Consider the following 18365-nt stretch of genomic DNA (forward strand, 5'->3'; position numbering starts at 1 on the left):
TGGCATCCGGGACCCGGAAAGCCCTACCCACCTCTTGGAGAGGAGCTTCCATAAGTTTATTTTTATTTTATTTTATTTTTAAATAATTTTTATTAATTTTTAGAAAAAGAAAACACATACAAAATATACAACATAAACTCTGTCCCTTCATTTTCCCTCCACCCACAAGCCCACCTCTGCCACCAGTGAGACCCATGGGTATTGGGGAACAAAGGGGTCCATTTTAAGCTGGGTTTGACCTCCCCCCCTCCTTCCTCCCCCCTCATCCCCCCCCTGCCACTGAGAGGACAAAGGCGGAGGATCTCTGGGGATTGGCTTATCCCCCAGCTATTTCTTCACTGTACTGGAAAAAAGAAAAACAAGGAAAAAGGGGGGGGGAAGCAAAAATATAAAAAGGAAAAAAAAGGAAAGAAAAAAAAAGGAAAAAGGAAAAATATTAATGGCTTCCACGACTCTCCTCCTCCTGGATTTCTCAACCTCTTTACATAGTTATGGCGGGTTTTCTAATCCAATTCAGAATCTTATTAACACAATCCTCCTCCTTCTTCATGCTGTCCTCCTCTGAGCCCCCCCCCCTGCCACTGGGTAGCGCGAGGAGTCCAGCAGTCAAAAGGTTCCATTTTTGTGTCTGGGTTTCCCTCCACCCTTCCCTCTCCCCTCAAGGCACCCCCTGCCACTGGGTACCAAGAGTAAGAAGGGGGAGACAGGCAGTTTTCCACCCAAACACCTCCTGATCACCAAAATTATTCAAAAACAAACTCTAAGCATATTTCCTCAGCCATTCTTTTTACTCCCTCCAGAAAGCTCTTAACCTTAAACTATAAAAATCTCTCCTTCCCCCCCCCCCAATGTCCCTCCTCCCAATTGGATCAGCATATCCTTTAGCAGGCCAAGATTCCGACACCGTTGTTCATAAACCAAAAAAAGTACCTTAAACTAAAATTTTTACCCCACACCAATTCTTTCCCACATCCACTTCCAGACCTCTGCTCCTCCCTCTTTCTGCCTTTCCCTCCCTTCACTAACACCATTCAACATTTCAGTCTCTCCAGGATTTTCACTTCCATCAATCTTCTCTTCACTTTGCTTCTCCTTGTCGGCCTCATCTCTTTGTTCTGATCTTTGTTTTTCATCATCCAACACATATTTTTTATGGTCTGAATCAGTCTCCAAATTGTCCTCAAATTGTTGCTCCTCACACACAATCTCATAATCAAAATTGTCCTCTAAATCTTGCTCTTGCACCTCATTCTCCTTTTCTGTTGGATTGAAGCATTGCCTTTCCTTGTAGATATCTTCCCATGTTTGTAGATAGCCCAGCACAGCCTCCTGGAAAGCTCGAGAGAATTTTGTTTTCATAGTTCACTTAACCACAGGCAGACCAGAGATAAGGGCAGAAGGGTACTGGAAAATTCCTCTCTACCACGTTGTCGGCTCCATCTTGGCTGTTCTTATCCTTTGTCTTTAACCTCATCAGATTTCAAATTTACAGTCCACTTAAATCCTTTTAAAACCTTTTGAATCAATTTTTCCAATTCACAGGAATAAAATCGTCTTTCTTAGTCCTTTAACAATTTGACAGCTTTTGACAGCTGTCAAAGCGTCCTCCCCCTTGTTGCTGCTGAACCTCAAGGGGCAACGACACCGGGGGCTGGGGAGGTTTGGAAAAGTCTTTCTTTCTCTCGGGTCCACAATCTTGAAAGAAGTTTTCCCTTTTCGGCTTGGGAATATTTAATGCGCCTCCCGATTGTCCATTTGGAAGAGATCGGCTTCCGTTACTTTAGAATCTCTTCCTATCTTCAAATTTAAAATTTTTAAGATCCGAATGGAGATTTGACTTACTTTGAAGAAGTCTTTTATTTCCTTGGAAGAATCCGCCACTTGCAGGCTGAGGACTCGGAGCTTCACTTCAAGGAGGTAAGATGAAACCCAAAAATGGCTCCCGCGACTCCACTCCGCTGGCTCTCGATTGCTCTACTGAGCTCTCGGGCAGCAGAGGATTCGCGTCCGGAGCAAACAGCTGGGCACTATGTCACCGGGACTCTCTACCCGGTGTTTTTTCGGGGAGTCCGCTCGCTCTGCGGACTTCCCCCCCCCTCCACGAAGCCAGGGACTTCGGAGCACGAAGTCCCTGCGTCCAACTTCACCAGCGCGACGAATCGGAAGCCCCATAAGTTTATTTTTAAAATACTTATATTTCCCAGTTTGCCGCCCCCCCCCAGCGGTGGCAACCGGGGCACCCCGCTCCTACCACACTCCCCTTCTTACGCCACTGAGTAAAGGAGTAGCCTGGCGTCCCGCCATAGCTCCAGGCGAGTTTCCAGTTCTCCTCCTATTTTTATCTCTAACAATCTGGTGTTCTGCCAGAACCACGGCAGATCTTGAAAAGCCATAATCCAAATTACCGTCCAATAGAAGTCAGATGCTTTAAATCATTTCACACAGTTCTAGTTTCATTTTAACCCATAAATATAATCCCATTCTCTTTTTCTTCTTGCTCTTTGTCAGTTTGTTATCGTTTAGGGGGAGGTTTGCCAAATTATTTATATAGCAAGTATAGTATAATTTTAAAAGGGTAAAGGCTCTCCTCCCGCCTGACATACCGTATTCTTCAACCAAGGAAATCTTCTTTCCAGTTTGAAATGTTGCAACCCAGGAGCTGATTCACTTGGCAGTTTGTAATCTTGTCCCCATCATCCAGCCCACGTCTGTAAATTAGATCCAATTTCATCCTAATAAGCAGAAGAACCTCTGCTCTGGCTATGTCAGGGGTTACCAATATGCAAAGTGTGAAAGGGAAATGTTTCCTCTGCTTGCAATTTTGAGTCAATGAGCCCTGCCAGAGAAAGTTAATAAACACATATATCAGGGATGTCCAAAAAGGTCAATCGGGATTGACTGGTTGATCCCTGGGAGATCCGGTCGATCACTGTCGCTCATGGGCTCCTTTTCCTTTGCTTTTGCCTAAGAGCAGCTGGCCCCGAGTCCTCTCCCCGCCCTCCATTTTCGCATGAGTGCTGGAACGGAAGTTTCCTCTGTGAGGCAGATTGTTTCCATAGTGATGCTTTGGTGAGCGATTAATCCCCTTTTCCCTTTACTCTAGTCTGAAAATTTTCCCTTAATACAGTGGAACCTCGGTTTACGAACACCTCAGTTTACGAATTTTCAGTTTACGAACATTGCGGACTCATCTGGAACGGATTAATTCACTTTCCATTACTTTCAACGGGAAAGTTTGCTTCAGTTTATGAACGCTTCAGTTTATGAACAAACTTCCGGAACCAATTACACCCATGCTTCGGCTTAAGTACACTTCAGGTTGAGTACTCCGCGGACCCGTCTGGAATGGATTAATCCACTTTCCATTACTTTCAATGGGAAAGTTCGCTTCAGTTTATGAACGCTTCAGTTTAAGTACTCTGCGGACCCGTCTGGAACAGATTAATCCACTTTCCATTACTTTCAATGGGAAAGTTCGCTTCAGTTTATGAACAGACTTCCGAAACCAATTGTGTTCATAAACCGACATTCCTCCCTAAAAAAAGCTCAGCAGCTTTGACCTGAACCACCCCCCCCCCAAAAGGGGGGTAGATCACTGCCAGTTTTTTTCCTGTGAGTAGATCGCAGTCTCTTGGGAGTTGGACGTCCCTGATATATATGAAAGTCCACCTAAATTCTGCTTGGCAGTGCTGTGGGCAAGATTGATGCAGCCACAGTCTCCTCCCCACTCAAACTCTCAAGAAGCCCCAAAGTTACACTGCTTTATACGGGGTCTAGCACCCCTTCTGTTTCTAAAAACTTAATTTACAATCAAAACAGTCCTCTTTTTCAGTCTTGGGATAATTCTGTTCAATATACTGTATCATAATGGTAACTGGCACTACTAATAATTACTCAGGCCTACTGAGTGCTGGGAAACAGTATTCAAACTAATAGAAAGCTAGGAGAAAGTATTGTTAGCTTCATTTTTTAGACCTTTGGACACATACGCCTCTCCATCCCCACTCCAGACAAGTAATTCTCTCCCCACACACAACGAAACCTGCATATATGCAATATGTGGCAAGGTGACAAGTGGCAATGGTATTAGCCATAAGGGAATACATATTAGGGGAAACAGAGGGCTATGAAGTAATTTAGAGGAGGCATTTCATGGACAAGCCAACACCCAACTGCACACAGACAAGATCCACCAACTGAACTTAACCATCTCCGAAGAAGCCAACAGACAGCCTTGCCCTGAAGACTTTGGTAATCTTAAAGTTACAGCAACATATATCAGCCTTGGGGTGCGCACAAAGTGGGGTGCAGAATAGGAGAATGTAAGAGGAGGAATGGAAATGGGGCATCTGCACACAAGGGGGGGGACTTGGGAAAAGAAGGAGGAAGGAAAAGGGCTGGAGGCAATGAAGAATGGTGTTTGTGTGCCAAAGGGGCTGCTGAGCCAGAGAGAGGAAAAGACACCTCAGCCCCCTAGAGTTGGCATACCTGAGCTCACACACATCTCTACATTTCCTTGCCCTACCAGAAACCCTGACCCCCCAAACAGTGGCCAAGAGCTGCAGTCCACAGTACTGTTTTAGATAATCTAATTATTATTATTATTTTTCTTCTCCAGTGGTTCCACCTCAGTACACTATTTCTTGGTTCACTGCAGACTTGGAAAGACACAAGCACACCAAACATTGGAGAGCCTTTCACAACTCACTGGACAGGCAAATTGGCATTGTTGCCTTTGCAAAGCTGCAGAAGATTGCACTGTACTGATTGGCTGCCCAGTGCGAAATCCTTCAAAGAAGACAGGTCAAGTGCATTCTGCTGCAGAGTCATCACTTTGGGTAGCTCCAAAGAAACAAGGTGTTGCTCTGTACCTTGTTGCCGTCCCCTGATAGAATGGGGATTTGTTTAACAGGCTGCCTCCAAAATTAGAAAAGGGTACTCCAAACCAAAGGCTGGTTCACTCTGTGGGCCAGATTGTATGTGCGCCCGCGATTTCCGGCATCTGCACATGCACAGACGCGATACCCGGCGCCACGGAAACGAGTCCCCGGCAAGCGGGTGGCTCAGGGGCGGCTTGTGGGCCGGTTAAACGACTTATGGCCCATGAGCCTTAGGTTGCTACCCCTGCTTTAAACTCTGTCTAGCAAACTTCATATGAAAGCAGTTATGTATGTGAACTATATTTATGAAACCAGGGATATGATGCAATTAAAGTCCAAAAGGAGAGCCTTCCGTCCCTTAAATCTTCTTCCTGTCCTTCAGCATTTACAGTCTTGGGGATAAGTTAATATTTTTTTTTTACCTTTCATGTTTATTGTCTAGATAATACAATTTCTAATAACATATTCATTAATTCAGTTCTGTGGAATGTTATTATGCATATCATTATGCCGCTGTTAATATACCAGATGCCTCCACGCCTTGCTAAAACACATTTGCATTTTTATACCTAGCTAATGCTCTTTTATTGTTACTGCTAGTGCTGTTCTTGTCATTTCTCCCACTGAAATTTTGTAAACATCTGGTGTTTACTCAGATCAAACAGATCAGGATTGTAGCCTTTTGTTTTTGACCTTCAGATGTGGCACTCTCCTATAGCTCCCTATAGCTCTCAAACATGGGCACACTTTTTTAAAAAGTACCTTTTGGTAGAACTGTTTCCTTTGTTGCACGAATTTTGCTCTGAAAGAAACAAACTTTGCAGTGCTAGATGGAAGAAAATTTCAACATGTCCATTTATCTGACTGAGCTATACACATAATAGAAGAACAATTATTTAAAGATCCAGTCATTCTTGCTTTAAAGGTAAAGGTACCCCGACAGTTACCGGTAAGTACAGTCACAAACGACTCTGGGGTTGCAGCACTCATCTTGCTTTACAGGCCGAGCCAGAGCAGCACACGGAAATGCTGTTTACCTTCCCGCTGGAGCGGTATCTATTTATCTACAGTACTTGCACTTTGAGGTGCTTTCGAACTGCTAGGTTGGCAGGAGCTGGGACCGAGCAACGGGAGCTCACCCCGTCGCGGGGATTCGAACTACCAACCTTCCGATCGGCAAGTCCAAGTGGTGCAGTGGTTTAAACCACAGCGCCACCCGCATCCCCATTCTTGCTTTATTTTCCACTGATAATTTTCTAGGGATGTTGCTAAATTCTCCTACAACAAAATTATATTGGATTTTGGAGGAAGGGGTGATCTAGTTCAGATGGAATTGGATTACTGAAATATGTCAGTGGGTCTGGTGACTTCCAGTGGTTTATTGATGCAAATGAGACTTCATGACACAAGCACACAGGGTCTAGTTCAGCTCCTGGAATTGTAATTCTGGAACCCACAACATCCCATATTCAGTCAGGAAATACCGTAACAACAAATTTGGATTGAAGAATCCAGTTCTACCAAAATAATTCTTCAGCAGAACAGGGTAGTTTATCAAAGTCTGCTGCTTTAAAGAGGCATTTTCCCCTGTCTAGAGCATTGGTTAGCTAGCATGTGAGGCTACTGAAAATAATGTGGGAATGTCCCTTAGGATTGACAGGACTTAAAGATATGTCAATCGTCTTCAAAGGAATGCTATAAAAGCATGTCACACCATGAAATGAGTTTTCTAAGGGACAAGTGTGAGTACAGCATTTGTATGAGGAAAAAAATGGATATCTGCCATTAAGTAATGCCATTGCTCTGTAGCACCTCCAGGAAATGGTGGTAAATTCTCAGATTCATAAATACAATTAGAGATGCATGAGAATTTTGCCAAGTTCAGGACTGGATTATGTATTCTGGATCCCTGAATTCTGCTCCAGAGTCGAATCATCCTTCACTGTAATTTTCAAAAATGTGCTCCTATTCCTTTTCATGTTGACCCACCCTTTCCTCTCAACCTAGCACCTGAGGGAGCAGACCACTGGCCCCTCTCATCCAGCACGCTGCTCTCACAGAGGCTGTGGGGAGCCCCCAGGCAGGGGGGGAGAGCAAGAACAGCTCTTTCCTTGGAGGTTTTGAAGCAGAGGTGGGATGGCCACCTGCCACAGATGCTGGCAGCCCTGCATTGCAGGAGGTTGGACCAGATGACCCTTGAGGTCCCTTCCAACTTTACAATTCTATGATTCTATGACACAACTTTGAAAAAACATTTGAATTATAAATGTAAAACCTTAAAAACATACAGCATGGTGTGTGTCGTCTTTCTATAGTAAGCCATATGTATAAAAATCGAATATATTTTAAACAAGTAAATGATGGGGTATATTAAAGTGTTCATTTTCTTTTAAAGCTCCTGTCCCAGCCCCCAGGTGGTTGTTGTTTAGTCGTTCAGTCGTGTCCGACTCTTCGTGACCCCATGGACCATAGCATGCCAGGCTCTCCTGTCTTTCACTGCCTCCCGCAGTTCGGTCAGACTCATGTTCGTAGCTTCGAGAACACTGTCCAACCATCCCATCCTCTGTCATCCCCTTCTCCTAGTGCCCTCCATCTTTCCCAACATCAGGGTCTTTTCCAGGGAGTCTTCTCTTCTTAGACACTTAGAAGACACTTAGTTACACTCAGTTACATGTTAAGTAGGGATAGAGTTACCTTTTCTGAACCTGTTGATCTTCAGACTTGGTCTGTAGCACTTCACATTTTGTAAAATTTATATGATCTCAGCCTGGTATGCTGATTTGCAACAGCAGTTATAGGTTCCTGTTAACAGAATATGGCACACCTCCCCTCCCTCCCTGGCCTCTGCTGCATTGACAAAGCTTGATTCAGAGATCTACAGAATGACCCCTGCAGAGAATCAAAACCCGCCCTTTTGGAGGAGGAAGAAGAAAGAGATTTACTACAGCAACTACCATGGTAATCGGTCATAACTGGAAGCAGAGACCAACTACAACTGAGGAATGGGATGACTAGAAACTGGAAAACTCAGAACAAGCATGGGGCAAAAGGTTTACTAAACAAATCGGTTCTGTTGCATCATCACAAAACATTATTATATCATTATGGTAAAAAAAAAAAAGGTAAAGGACCCCTGACAGTTAAGTCTAGTTGCAGACAACTCTGGGGTTGTGGCGCTCATCTTGCTTTACAGGCCGAGGGTGCCGACGTTTGTCCGCAGACAGTTTTTCTGGGTCATGTGGCCAGCATGACTAAGCCGCTTCTGGCGCAATGGAACATCGAAACCAGAGCAGCGAACGGAAATGCCGTTTATCCTCCTGCTGGAGCAGTACCTATTTGTCTACTTGCACTTTTTGGCGTGCTTTCGAACTGCTAGGTGGGCAGGAGCAGGGACCAAGCCACCTACTTCACACATGGAAACAGCAAGGAGTCAAGCCTGTGAAGTTTTGATGTAGTGCTTGATAAGCTTCATCAATATTTTTTAACTCTCTTGTTCCAGTGCCAGTTTTGACAAAACATTGAGTGGTGTTTCAAGTTTTGAAGAGTGAACCAGTTTTGAGAGCCCATTTATGGGCCAGAATGGCACCATCCTTCCATTGCCACAACATCTTGGGCACAAGGGACATGGAAGGCAAGCCCTTCTCTCCGGTGTCTTATCACATGAGCTCCAAGACAAGCTGAGCCTCTTTCAAAATGGGGCTGGAATGACCAACATGAGGGGTTGTTTCAGTTGAGTTGAAAGCTTTTGAACTGACCTTTCATGCAGAATCCATGCCTCCCACAGCACCCTAGTTTTTCAAAGCCTCATGATTCATTAGTCACTTCCTAAATGTTCCTCTCATTCAGGAAATGAAAGGTCATACCAATTAATAAGATCAAGTCAGCTTCTGTTACACACACAAGTATAATAGAGATGAGACACACAAGCAATAAATAAGTCTCCTTCTTTGGAGGTCTTTAAGCAGAGGCTTGACAGGCATATGTCAAGAATGCTTTGATGGTGTTTCCTGCTTGGCAGGGGGTTGGACTGGATGGCCCTTGGGGTCTCTTCCAACTCTATGATTCTATAAATACGGAACTAGGTCTGCACTGCAGCTTGACCTCATTGTAAGGGAAACTATGGATGACAGTTACGTCAACTAGCTGCTTTAAATATCTCTCACTGATCTCTCAACCATTTATTGTTACATAAGCACTTCATTGTTTTCAGTATAACATAACAATGATCTCATAAACAATGTTCATGACAGACAAATACAAAAATGTAGAAAATAAATGTGAGCCTACAACAGTCTTGTGGCTCCTTAGAAATGTTGTCCATTCTCTGCCCTGCCATTTCCACCAGTTCTGAAATGTGCATGGTGTATTACTGTACTTGCAGCTTCCAGACCTTCTTCAAAGGGAGACCAGGAGAGCCTACATAGGAGTTGACAAGGGCCTACAACACCCTGGCAAAGCTATCTTTATTCAGGAACACCCATAGCCAGCCAAGCAGATGGAGCTGGGAAAAGGCACTCCTAGAGGTCAAAGCCACCTAGACCTCAGATGGCAAAACTCAACCCCAGATTAGGATCCTATTTGTGCAGGGGGGGCAACATTACCAGGAACCCCCAGTTCCCAGACATGAGAAGCTCCTGCCCAAAGTGCCTCCATCTGATGATTGCACCACATGATTTTATATAGATGTTATGTAGAACTGGAGACAGAAAAGAACCTTGCTGCTCTGTGCTGCTGCCTCCATATTTTTCTTAAAACAAAACTGTAATATTCTTCTTCTTTAATATGCACATTGACCAATTCACTGGGGGATAAATACAAAGCCATGAAATTTGTGTTCTGCACCACTCTGCAAAAGCTTAAGGAAATTATTTAAATGATTAAAGACATAGTAAGCCAATCAGTACAGACTTCAACTAGAAATTGTACTGAGTGTGAAACACCACAGACAGACAGACAGACATTCATCAGCTTGTAGAATTGGTAGAATTTTTTTTATTTTTCCCCCTTTTTTCTTTTATTTTTTGGTAAAGTTTATTATTGTTATTAATTCATCTTATAATACATATAAAACAAAGAGAACAATAGAAAAAAATTAAAAGATGGAAAACAAAACTATAAAATAGGCACATAGATCAAGAAGTTGCACAAGAGTTAAAGTAATAATGTCCAAGTAAAGAGGTTTCTTTCCTATTTCTGATCTCAAGCAAACATATAAACAGCCACCAATATTTGAACACCTATTCTATTTCCCTCAGTGAATATAGTTTTTCAGGTTTTTTAATCCCTGTTTAGCTGGAATACATTTGTCAAACAGATTTCTTATCAGACTCATTTGACAGGTTTCATAAATAACAATTTTTCAAAAGCACAAGTCGAACTTCTGAAATGGAACGTTTCTATGGGACAGAGAGCCTGGAAGGGAACTTGTGCAGGAGAGAGCCCCATTATACACCCTCGGTAATTTCAGAAAAAATGCAAAAGCTGGAACAAAATTGGAATCCCTTTGAAGCATTGCTCCTTGGGCCGTGTCACTTGCACAACCCACGTTAGCCCCACAGCTGCAGCCCAGTTACCTGGGAAAAATCCTCAGTGAACACAGCACGATTTACTGCTCAGTGGGGATGCTGAGAGTTATGCTGCCTATCTTTCCTTTCCAAAGCCAATATAGTTTTTTCATAGTCTGTAAGTTTCCAAATCATTTTTGTGTACTGTGCATTTTTGGTAACAGTTGTCATTCCTTTGCTCATTTCATATTTCTTTTCTGTGATCTAATTATTTACATACTAGCTTAGCTTTGTGATTATATACTACATATAAATTACTTTTTTATTTTTTTAACTATCTGTGGAAAGTTGTGGGAATCCTAGGAAGGCTGTGGCTGTTGGAGATTTATTCCCTGTGTGCAGTCCTGGGTTTGTTGTCTATCACATGACTGTATATGTGTTTCCTTTCCATAGGAATGGGAAGTGATGTAGACAGGATGTTTGTCTTACTGTAGGACTATTGTCCTTTGTTCTTTCCCTTTGCTGCCTGATGCTAGAGAGAGAGGGAGCCATGTTGCAGTGCTCCATGTGTGTTTAGACACTGTTTCCTTAGAGAAGGAAGCAGAATCACGTTCAGAGGCCGTGTGTGCCAACACTGATTCCTCAGAGAGGAACGAGGCTAGGGTTCGAGTCCCAACAAAGCCAAGTGTGAGACTTCCTGATAGTCAGAAGGGCTATGATGCCAAGACTAGTCAGAAGTGCAAGATGGTAAGGCCCAAAGCTAATCCAGTTGCAGGTAGTTCCAAGGGTGGAACGGGTGATACAGAAGTATACTGTGCGTATGACATCTGTATGGTTGTGGCAGTTACACTGATGACTGCAGCACAGTTCATGAATCGGGGGGGGGGGAGGTTGTTGGAGTTTCATTCCTCGTGTGCAGTCATGGGTTTGTTGTCTATCACATGACGGTATGTGTTTTGTTTCCGCAGGAATGGGGTGTGACGTAGACAGGATGTTTGTCTTACTGTGTGTTCCTGAATTAGGACTATTGTCCTTTGTTCTTTCCCTTTGCTATCTGATGCTAGAGAGAGAGGGAGCCATGTTGCCGTGCTCCATGTGTGTTTATATGTAAATAAAGTAGATTAGCCAAAATCCTGTGCTACTGAGTTCTGTTATGCAACTGCGCAAACCTCTGCGGATCCGAAGTGTGCTGATGTCTTCTGGCATCAGTCGCTGTGATGTTTGGGCTGAGGAATGCTTTTGAAGTTCCCGAACGATCGCCCAGGAGGGAGGGAACATGCCAGTCAGGCATGTGTCTCTGCCAAGGTTCTACTCGTGTGTAGGACAGCCTGACAGTGGCAGTGCAACCTCAGTGGCTGGCAGCTCCTCCTCCTGCTGCTGTGGAGGGGAAAGAGGGGGGAAGCAGGCCCTGGCCCAGAGGAGGAGCGGCCCACTGCCATGTTCCTGACGTGACGTCAGAACGTTGTGGACAATGTCAGCCCCAATCTCCCTCCCGTTGGCGCCTGTTTGTAGCTGTCCTACCACGGCCCTCTCCACCAGCTTCCCCCAAAGTGGGTACTTGTAGCTGCTCAATAGTTGCTCCGGTCCAAATGGGTCCAGAGCCAGTTTCTTTAGGAGCTGCTGCATCACTGCCTCTGTCAATGCAGCAGGGACCACCTCTCTCTCTCTCTCTCGGGCATCCTGAAGGGTGGGTGCTGGCTGGAGTTGTCACTTACTTGCCTTAATGGCTGTATGAAATGACTAAGGCTCTGGTTTTTAATTGTATGCATTTATTGAAGGTTTCTTTAAAATTAAAAAAAAGTGCTTGGATCTCTGCAGCTTCTCAGCGCAGGAACCACCACCTAGAATGACCATGAGAGGATTTCACATCACAAGTGGCTGAAAATCCTTGGCTGAAATTATCAGAAGAGAATGAGATGATATCCAAGTTCCTTCTAACTCTAAATTCTCTGTTCCATGTCCACTTTCTATACAAGAGTTGTATGCAAATCTGCTATGCAAACTGTTGGCATCTAAACTCCTGGCATCTACCGGTAATTTAATGTCTGGGTTCAGCCTTAGAAGATATTAACTTTGAATAGATGAAGGTACCACTGAGCAAGTGTAAAGTGTATTATTTTCATTTGTGAATGCAGACTAATCGTTTCAAGAAAGTAACGTGATTTATACTAAAATGGCTAACGTCTAATTTTGTTTTTAAAGAAACCTGTACCTGGGCTTCTACAAATAATGACAATTGTTCTAGGACAATAAATTGTTAGCAGGTATATTCCCAGGGACCTTATGACATGCGACCAGAAGCTGCATTTACGTCTAAAAATATTGAAAAGTCGATCATTTGGTCGGTCCAGTTGTAAACAAAGACTGCAGCAGAGACGGAGAAGGCTTCCATATGTCCAGGCGTTTCACTTCCAATTTTTCCCTTTCTAATTCTTGCTGCTTCTCCTTTATGCGGAAAGGGATGCTAGAGAGGGAGCCCACAATGGGAGAGATAAAAAATACACAAATTAATTGTAGAGTTTCACTGTCACAACAGAGTGAATTCAAAGCTGTGCACCCAAAGTTCATGCTCCTTGGCATGTAAATACACATGTAGGTGACTCATAAAACTCACCTCAAAAAGCAGACAGGCATTACAAGCTCAGAAATTCGTGCTTTGTCTACTCAGAATAGCAGTATTAGAGACATTTCATAGAATCAAAGAATCGTAGAGTTGGAAGAGACCACAAGGGCCATCCAGTCCAACCCCCTGCCAAGCAGGAAACACCATCAAAGCATTCTTGACATATGGCTGTCAAGCCTCTGCTTAAAGACCTCCAAAGAAGGAGACTCCACCACACTCCTTGGTAGCAAATTCCACTGCCGAACAGCTCTTACTGTCAGAAAGTTCTTCCTAATGTTTAGGTGGAATCTTCTTCCTTCTCTTCTCCAGGCTAAACATATCCAGCTCCCTAAGCCGTTATTTCATCTCTGGTTCTACTTTAGACATGTTTTTCACCTGGGACTGCTGCCTAAGCTCCTTGAGGCTGTTTGTCCCCTCCCTTCCCTTTGGTGCAATCTGAAGGGCAAGGGCTACAGACCTGTTGCTTTTTGCATGTGGTCTGAAGCTTCAGATCTCTGCAAGGGGAGCAAGAGCCCAGGGGGTTCCACCAAACAGGGAAGGTACTGAAGTTTTTTCCAGCTGGAAAAATGATGTCAGACAATCTGGATCTTCGAAGGAAGCTGCTCACCCTGACTCTATGGAGATAGCCCAGAACTGACCAATTCTCCATGGGTGGAAAGTGAGGAGGACTAAAGAAAGAGAAGGACAATGCCAAAGAGTGGCAAATGTTGCTTGAAAATAAGTTCTATCCATACCCCAAGATATGGATTATGTGGGGGCAGAAGCAGAATGACTGGAATATTTGCTGTCCTCCCACTCTGATAAAAAAGGCCATGTTGCCAGTACAACTGAGACAACTGACCAACTTTCACTGCTTCATGTTTATGTCATCAGTTCCTCTCAACGGGAAAGTCAGCAGGAAGTCTTTGTAGATCTCATGCCTCAGCTGAGATGGTAACAGAATCACTAGGAGCTATTAAACTTGATCAAATGCCCCCAAAGAAGCCTGCTATGGGTCCTAGTGTTCCACCAGTTTTCTTGGAATCCAATATAGATCCATTAGCAGTCAGGCTGCAGAAAGAGAAAGAGTAATAATAGATCCATTAGCAGTCAGGCTGCAGAAAGAGAAAGAGTTGGCTCCTTCTGAGCTACAGCCATTCCCTGATGAGGTTGAGAAAGAACTGTTTGGTTCCTTCAAAATGACTTTGGCCACAATGCAGGATGATATCGTAAATAGACTGAGCAAAGATACAAAGTAAGAGGTCAAAAGTCATAAAGACAGTAGTGAAACAGTAGAACAAAAGCTTATAGAAACAAGAATTCAGGAATTGAGGGAAATGAAGGAAGGATGCAGTGTTGTTAGTCAGGACAAGCCTGAAGTTGCTGCTTCACAAATGGCAGAGGGACGTGCACAGCAGCACAAACAGAATTTCCGCTATGCACGAAACCTGGATGTTTATAGAAACTGTAGTTAACTGTAGTTAATCTACAATTTACTGTTTGTTGGTATACTATACTAGTATAGTATACTATGCTCCATGGGTGGTATACTATACTATACTATACTATCATTAGTGCTACCAAAAGTAACTCCCATAAAGAGTGGCAGACCCTTTGAGAGCCACAACATCCTAAGACACAGTAACCTCTAGAAGCTCTTGGCCCTATTGCATGGTATCTCCTGGTGAAAATACAATCCTTGCCACTTATTCAGCATCTATTCTACCTCAGAGCTCCACATTTACTAATTCTGCAAAATGAGTATCCAAGTCCACAGGTTGTATCAATGGTATATTTTAGTGTCTGAACTGATGACTTGGGTTGCAATGAGTCTTAACCGGACTCATCTTGAATTCAGCAGGATTTGCTTTTGAGCAAGTGAGGATTCTGCTTCTGGGTGCCTTAATTAGTATGGAGAAGGTCTTTTCAGATGAAGAGCATAGGGAGAGGAGGAGGAGGAGGAGGAGGAGGGTGGTGCTGGTAGTGGTTTCCTCCCAAAGCACCCAGGCTGAGCAATCGGACCTCAAAGGACTGGTGAACTGTTGTTTTTGCTGCAAAAGACTCTTTGGAAATTCATTAACTGTGCAAGGGAACACCCAGGAAAACTGATTGATTTGCAAGTACTGTATCTCTTGATGACTGAGCTAAATGCATGTATTGTAGTTTACGATATACATTTTTTAAAACTCCATATATCAGACAACAAAACAGAAGACAGACTTGTAAAAAATAAAACTGCAGCAGTTTGGAAAATACCAGCTGGAAGTGGGAATGAATTTTGGAACCACTTGAAGCACATCCATATAACCCTAAGTGAATGTAGAGAGGATTTCATGAGGCCTGTGCAAGAGGCATTTGTGCAGCACAGCAGATTAAAGGTTTCAAAAATGCAAATGACCTTGCACTAACATTTTTGTGATCATCTCCAACATGATCTATCAATCAAAGGAGAAATCCATTGTATATTCAGGTCAATCAAAGGGAGTTTTAGGCAAAAAGGGATTACAGGTATATATTTAAAATGCCTCTTTATATAAGCCTGAATTCTTTGTGGATGCTGTCCCTTTTATATTCTCGCTATAAGCTGCAAAGGGCTTTAGCCACCACAGGAGGGTGGTAAAGCTACAGTTTTCCAGCTTGCACGATGAAAACTAAAGAATTGGAAACTAAAATCAAGGAAGTAGAACAATGAAATATACATACTCTCCTCTCTTTTACACTCTAAAAATTATAAAACCTCATAACTCCAAGGTCTTATTCTATTCTATTCTATTCTATTCCAGCTGTTTCAGGATTGGAGAAGTGTTTTCTAGGGCCATTTCACATGAAACAAAATATCCTAGCAAAAAGTTAGTTTTGTTAGTTTGTCAGGTGTGTGTGTGATTAACATAAGTATTTTCCAAGTATCCAGCAGAGTGCCTCTACCAAGCGTGGCTTCCTATTGTTGCTGTTTTTCTGTGGCAAAACAGATACATTAATTCATCATGCATTTCCTACAAGAAAGGCCTTCTTCTTGCATGAAGAATCCTAGAGGGTCCCGGCATCCTGCCTGAGACATTGTGAAGCAAAGTAGGACTGAGCTCATTGCATGGTTGGTGTATCAGATGTGGGAGCACACGCTACCCAAAGTCACTCTGGGACACCCATTCCCAACTGCTACCACCCACCCTGCCTGCTGAAATATACCCAATGCCTGAGCCTAAGTTCCACCAACACATGTAATCAATAAAGTTGTGGCCATTTGAATTCCAGATCATTGTCTGCCTGAGTCTGTACTCTCCCTCTTTGCCTTAGAATGAGAGCAGGGGGCGCGGGGAGGCACTGTGACTGAGACTGCAATTGCTGGTCCTTATATCTGGCTGTTGAATACTAGGTTTTAATACACTAGTTTTTGGTTTTAAGATATTGAAAACTTGCTTTTAATACTTTTGCTAATTTCCTTTATTTGTTAGTTGGATTTCAAGATATAAATAAATCACCAACTGAATCACATACACAAAAAGTAAATAGTTACTTTCTTAGTTTTTCGTTGCAACCCTGTTTCTCATATTTTAAGACATACCCATAAAATAAGCCATAGCAGGATTTTTAAGCATTCAAGGAATATAAGCCATTCCCCAAAAATAAGACATAGTGATAGGCACAGCAGCAATGCCGGCCGCGGCAGGAGGAGGAGGAAAAAAATAAGACATCCCTTGAAAATAAGCCATAGTGTGTTTTTTTGAGGAAAAAGGAATATAAGACGTGTCTTATAATATGAGAAACACGGAAGTTTAACAGCTAGCTTGACCTCTTCATGTCATGCTTAAAATAAGCTCTTAGAAATCTCTTTACTAGAGGTGCAAGTGACTCTTAAGTGCTTCACCAAAAGCCCCTGAAAGCATAATCTGGATACTCTGTGACTTAGTTCTACAGATAAACGTCTGAACCAGGACAGTGGCATATCAATTTCCCTTGCTGCTCTCTAGCTAGGGACAAAGGCTAAAGTTTGCATTTAAAGGTGAATCGACTGAATTCACACTTTCCAATGAGAACCAAAACTCAATCATTATGCAAATTTTGCACTTGTTCAAATTTTTCAATTCTCCAACCAACCCATGGATTGTATTAGGAGAAAATGCTTGCAAAAATGTATACATTAGTTGAAACTGCATATGAAACTGTGTTTATTAGGATAAATGAACATAAAGCGCTGATTGAAAAATGAGAAGCAGAGAGAACTGAAATTGGCATATCCTCCCCTATTCTCCAAAGGTAGGATTACTTTGTTTTAGAGCATAAAACAACAAAAGCATACAATGGCAGAGTATTAAATGAAATGCTAGATACATACCAAGGAACTCCTGGCAAGTGCTGGAGAGGAATAAACGTATCTGACTGCTTTATATACTTGGAACTATTAAAAAGAAAACAAAAGCCATTTGGAAACAGACACATCATTGATTTTGATTTGATTTGGTATTGCATAGAATCATAGAGTTGGAAGAGACCACAAGGGCCATCCAGTCCAACCCCCTGCCAAGCAGGAAATGCCATCAAAGCATTCCTGACAGATGGCTGTCAAGCCTCCGCTTAAAGACCTCCAAAGAAGGAGACTCCACCACACTCCTTGCACTACATGTGCAAAATCCTAATGCAGTTCCTATGAGGTGCAAGTTCTTTCAATAATAGAACCCACATTTCTTGTTCAAGACTGTAGAAGATATATGGATTTGTTTTTTCTTGGCAATAAAATGAGTTCACTTGTAAAGATTGCCTCTGAGCTTCTACAAGTTTGGAAATTTCTCTACGTTATTTAAATCTATGGCTTTTTGCTTTGATTCCAGAAAGTCACATACAGGTCACCATAGACATCAAATATTTCTCACAATATATGTACTTAAATAGACTGCAGATTGATGTTTTTTTAGAAATCTCTATTGAAAATAGCAAAACAATAGCATAAATCCTACTAACCACATCAAACATCATTATTGCAAAAATCTCTAGGTTCTTAATTCTCCTTTCTTTTCACAGGCATTGTCATGCACAGGTATCCTGTCTGTCTTTTTTAAAAAGGACCATCAAAAGGATGCTTAGGAGATATCTGCAAGTCACAGTAACAGTTTAGATTTTTTGCCAAAGAAATTTATAATGTGGTGGGACTGGCTTGTCTTTGCCCATTCCTTTAGTAAAATTGATTAGTTAATAAAATGAAACCATGCATCATACAATGAATCCACTTCAAACTGGCCTCTTACCTTCTTTGAGATGGTATGTGATACATCCCATTGCCACCTTGCAGTTTTTGTCCCACCCCCCACGTTAGTTCTGCAGCATTTTCTCAGTGAGATGAACAATCCAGCAGCCAACAGCTGCATTTTCATTATCAAAATCAGA

The 18365-nt window shown here is 42.7% G+C and overlaps 1 protein-coding gene across 3 annotated transcripts in view; it reads right to left on the reverse strand.

Moving 5' to 3' along the window:
- Positions 1 to 9844: 9844 nt before the first annotated feature.
- Positions 9845 to 18365, reverse strand: part of EVA1A (eva-1 homolog A, regulator of programmed cell death) — a 57653-nt gene continuing 49132 nt past the window's right edge. For all 3 annotated transcript variants that reach the window (XR_015948818.1, XM_035110345.3, XM_088665517.1), the window contains exons 7-8: positions 17320 to 17382; positions 9845 to 12848 (exon numbers count right to left, since the gene is read on the reverse strand). Coding sequence is in view for 2 of the 3 variants with exons in the window: in XM_035110345.3 (XP_034966236.1) it covers positions 12719 to 12848; positions 17320 to 17382 (193 nt within the window). In the remaining variant the exon portion in view is untranslated. The remainder of the gene's footprint in view (positions 12849 to 17319; positions 17383 to 18365) is intronic.

The sequence above is a fragment of the Zootoca vivipara genome, chromosome 3 (genome assembly GCF_965207765.1).
Source record: "Zootoca vivipara chromosome 3, rZooViv2.hap1.1, whole genome shotgun sequence".
NCBI classification, from domain to species: domain Eukaryota; kingdom Metazoa; phylum Chordata; class Lepidosauria; order Squamata; family Lacertidae; genus Zootoca; species Zootoca vivipara.